The sequence below is a fragment of the Zonotrichia albicollis genome, chromosome 8 (genome assembly GCF_047830755.1).
Source record: "Zonotrichia albicollis isolate bZonAlb1 chromosome 8, bZonAlb1.hap1, whole genome shotgun sequence".
NCBI classification, from domain to species: Eukaryota; Metazoa; Chordata; class Aves; order Passeriformes; family Passerellidae; genus Zonotrichia; species Zonotrichia albicollis.
The window spans coordinates 30,980,118-30,984,677 of NC_133826.1; the positions used below are offsets into that span (position 1 = coordinate 30,980,118).

Consider the following 4,560-nt stretch of genomic DNA (forward strand, 5'->3'; position numbering starts at 1 on the left):
CTCGAGGAGGGATGTGCCCCACACCCTGGGAGCTGCTCAGGAACTGGTGGAATCCCAGGGCTGTAGTTAAGCAGAACTGTCCAGGCTGGGACCTCTGCAGTAACTTGTGGGTCTGTGTCCCTGCTGGAGCAGGGATACCTGGAATGCTGTGAACCTGTGGGTCCCCACCAGGTGTGTGGCTTTGTGTTGGTGCTGCTGGAACAGCAGAAGCACAGAGGGTGTGAGCTTGCTGAGGAGTTCTGGACAGGCAGTGCCTGTGTAAGGGCAGCAGGCTGTGATCCCTGCATGACAGCCCGTGCTGTGTGTGCCCAGTGAAAAGCTGTTCTGCACCCTCACACACAGGCTGGGGTGTGTTTGTGCCCAGTGAAAAGCTGTTCTGGACCCTCGTGTGTGTGCTCAGTGAAAAGCTGTTCTGCACCCTCACACACAGCCTGTGCTCTGTGTGTGCTCAGTGAAAAGCTGTTCTGCACCCTCACACACAGACTGTGCTGCGGTTGTGCTCAGTGAAAAGCTGTTCTGCACCCTCACACACAGGCCGGGCTGCGGTGGGTGCCCCATGGTGGGATGGCGCCTGGCGGGAGCCCGGCTTACACCGTGGTGTGCTGGAGCTGCGGGGGTGTCACTGCCACCATCCATGGTCAGCTCTCAGAGGGAGCCTAACGCTCGCTCTTTGCTGTCTTTTGCAGGAATGGAGGGATGCAGGTATGGCTGGGAGCAGCAGGACACCAGCACAGCCCTGCGGGGATAGGCCTGGAGGTGATTGCTTGTGAGGACACAGCAGGAGCCCCCCAGAGCCCGGAGGAACGTGGGATTTCACTGGGAGCAGGGAGAGCTCCCCCTCTTCCCCGTCACCTGCCGTGTTTTCAGGGATCTACACCAGGATTTGGAGCCTGGAGACGTCTTAGTGCCATAGGACTGCTGGAGAGCCTGACAGCGATGGGGGACCCGCCAGCGAGGAGGGCCATTCCTCCAGGAGGCCCCGCACAGCCGTGAGCCCTGGCTGCTGGCGGCGGAGGGTGCCTGGGGCTGGGCTGCTCAGCCAGCCCTGGGCTGGGGGCAGAGGCACGGTGCCTGCAGGGCACGGCCGCTGAGGGGCGAAGGGCTGCCGTGGGCGCTGCAGGGGCAGCCCCGAGCCCCGGGACGGTGGGGCTGCCAGCCGAGCCTCTGCTCCTGCAGGCGCCTCTCCCCGGGGCGGCGGCGGGGGACAGGGCGGCGCTGGGCCCCTGGGCCGGCCGCGGATGCGCCCCCGCGCCGCGCCGGCGGGAGCGCTCCCCTAGCGCCGAGGGCCGCAGGGCCGCCCGCCTCGCCATGGTGCTGCCGCCGCCCGACCGGCGCCACGTCTGCCTCACCACCATCGTCATCATGACCAGCATGGCCTTCATGGACGCCTACCTGGTGGAGCAGAACCAAGGGCCCCGCAAGATCGGCGTCTGCATCATCGTGCTGGTCGGGGACATCTGCTTCCTCATCGTGCTGCGCTACGTGGCCGTGTGGGTGGGCGCCGAGGTGAAGACGGCCAAGCGGGGCTATGCCATGATCCTGTGGTTCCTCTACATCTTCGTGCTGGAGATCAAGCTGTATTTCATCTTTCAGAATTACAAAGCGGACAAGAAGAACCTGGAGACGGTGGCCAGGAAAGCTCTGACCCTGCTGCTCTCCATCTGTGTGCCGGGGCTCTACCTGGTGCTGGTGGCCTTGGACAGCATGGAGTACATACGGACCTTTCGGAAGAAAGAGGACCTGCGGGGACGCCTCTTCTGGGTGGCCCTCGACCTGCTGGATATCTTGGACATCCAGGCCAACCTGTGGGAGCCACACAGGACCGGCCTGCCCATCTGGGCAGAGGGGCTCATGTTCTTCTACTGCTACATACTCCTCCTGATCCTGCCTTGCGTGTCCCTCAGTGAGATCAGCATGCAAGGGGAGCACATTGCCCCGCAAAAAATGATGCTCTACCCCGTCCTCAGCCTGGTCACCATCAACATCGTCACCATCTTCATCCGGGCCATCAACATGATCTTGTTCCAGGACAGCAGGGTCTCCACCATCTTTATCGGCAAGAACATCATCGCCATCGCCACCAAGGCGTGCACCTTCCTGGAGTACAAGCGGCAGGTGAAGGAGTTCCCACAGAACGCCATCGCCCTGGAGCTCCAGCAGAACTCCCTCTCGCACAACCAGACCCTGCACAGCGCACAGGGCATCCCCCACGAGCCGTCGCCCACCAGCGAGATCCTGGACACATGAGGGTGCCCCGGGCCGGCGGTGGTTCAGACGGCCCCGTGCCGAGCGGAAGGGGGATGCCGCTGCTTTCCTGCTGCCCGCTGCAAGCACGACAGACAAATCCCGGCAGTGAGGGCTCTTCTGGGCACAGGAACACCAACAGCGTTCCAATTGAGCTATGGAGTGTCCTCTAGACGTCTTCATCTCAGGTACAACCCTAGGAGTCCTCCACACAAACCAAATGGACTTGCGAAGGACCTGAACCAGCTGACCCTCTCTCCCCCTCCTGCCACCATCTCCCCTCCCGAGCAAAGACTGCTAAGGTTGCAATGTCCCTTTTTACTCCCCGAGCACCTCACCTTTACTCCAAGCCTGGATCGAAGATTTTGTTACTGGAGACCTTTTTACGGGGCGGGGACAAGGGCATAGGGGTGCGTACTGGGGGGAGGGTGGGGCGTTTCAAGCAGTAAACCCTGTGATCGTAGATGTCTCTTATCTCCAAATGGTTGTGTTTACAGTTTCCTATTTATAGCGGCTCCGGGGGCTCTCAGGCTGCCCTGGGGACAGTGTCCTCCAGGTGGGTGAGCAGGGAGCCCTGCCGTGGGGAGCGGGGCTGGGGCTGGCGTGGCTGCCCTGGCCCGGGCTGAGGAGGGCTGAGCCTCCACCAGCGCCCTGCACCAGCTCTGCCAGGAGCAATATCGGACGGGCTAGGGCTAATCTAATGCTGGTGTTTTATGTATTTCGTTCACTCCAAACGACTCAGCACAATATTTCTATTTTTAGAAGGGTCCCTGTCTCTCTCTCTCCCTGCCATGGAGAGCCTCCCTGCCTGCAGCAGCCCAAGCAGCCTCCCCAGCCCCAGCACTGCTGCTGGCAGGCAGGGGCACCCACGAGGGATGTGGAACAAGGATGGCGAGGATGCATTTCACTCTGCCAGCAAGCATTTATATAGAAGGCTGCTTTCCACAGCTACTATATTTTTAAAATAAATATTAAAAAAGGAAAAAAAAAAAAGAACAAAAAACCCAACCAAACCCCAGAACAGAGCTGGGAAGAATGTGCTGCCCCAGGCAGGTGGGTGGTGCTGAGGGGCTCAGCCAGGGTGGGAGGCGAGGGCCAGCCGGACAATAAAAGCCCCATGAGAGAAATGGCTTCTGGTGGTCTCTTTTGTGCCAGCATGGGGAGGGTGGGGCTCAGCTCTCACACAGCCCAGATCACTTTTCTCTGCTTCTGTCCACCTCCCCTGGACTCCCAGGTGCCGTCCCGAGGTTCTGTGCCCTCCGCTCACTGAGCAGTGGGCCCAGAAAGGAAAGGAATCATTTCTCCAGCTGCCTGACCCTGGGGGAGGCACAAGGAGACAAGCAGAAAACCTGCATCTCAAACACGTTGAAATGGGATATTTTTGCTTTTTCTAAAGACAATGTTGCATTTTGAGGAGATGGAATAAAATGCCTGGTGCTGTTTACATTTCTCTCCCACATTTTCCCCTGGCTCTGCTTACTGAGTTTGACCTAAATCCACAAATCATTTCAGTTTCCATCTTCTCAGCCCATCACAATCTGTCCAAAACACTTCAACCATCCCTGATCCAGACTTCCAATTTTAGGACTAGGCAATTGCAGTCTTGCTTGGCCACCCTGTCACCTCTCTAGAGGGATAACTCTAATGTTAATTAAATCCACTGAGAAATAAAACAGTGTCTTTGCCAACAAAAGTGAGTTTGCAACAGATTCAGCCGATTGGAAAAGTTTCTTCCCCCTTTCCCTCCGGAAACATGAGAGGAAGTGGGCAGGGGATTTAAAAGATATTAGCAGAAATTAATGAAATTGCTAAATTATTGTGGAATACCTGTGGAATTACATATTACATCTCTGCTGGTTCCTTTAAAATACATGTGATTAGCATCAGTGCAATTAACTCCCAAGTATCTAATAATACTCTGCTGCTTTTTTAGGTAATTAATTTATGAGCCTTTGTTTTATAGTTCTTCCCCAGAGCTGAGCAGAGGAAAACCTTCAGGGAAACCTCTGGCATGGTGCTGCAAACCCTGGAGGCTGGGACGTGCCAGCTGAGGCAGTGCCGGCACCAGGCTGAGCCCTGATGCAGAGATCTTTTATCAGGGGATAAAATCAGTGCTGTGATGGGTTACTCTGATGGGTTGGGTGTGTTTTTGTTCTGTTTCTCCCCTACAGCTAGCCCTGCATCCTTGCCCTATACTGGAATACATTCATATTCCCTTGAGCCTGAGCTGTTGCTAAGATTGCTTGGGGATGTCTGGCTGTGCTCCCTGAAGGCAGCCTGCATGGGAAGGGAATATTACTTTATCCTCCTGCTCCC

General features: G+C 57.1%; 1 protein-coding gene across 1 annotated transcript; it reads left to right on the forward strand.

Moving 5' to 3' along the window:
- The first annotated feature begins 841 nt into the window (after positions 1-841).
- On the forward strand, positions 842-3,281 carry TMEM121 (transmembrane protein 121). Its single transcript, XM_014271721.3, has one exon. It carries the CDS (start codon positions 1,309-1,311, stop codon positions 2,245-2,247), a length of 939 nt encoding a protein of 312 aa, XP_014127196.1. The 5' UTR covers positions 842-1,308; the 3' UTR covers positions 2,248-3,281.
- Positions 3,282-4,560: the final 1,279 nt, after the last annotated feature.

What these genes read in the sequence shown, in the direction of transcription:
- TMEM121 (XM_014271721.3), top strand. Translation starts at nt 1,309, where the DNA reads ATGGTGCTGCCGCCGCCCGACCGGCGCCACGTCTGCCTCACCACCATC.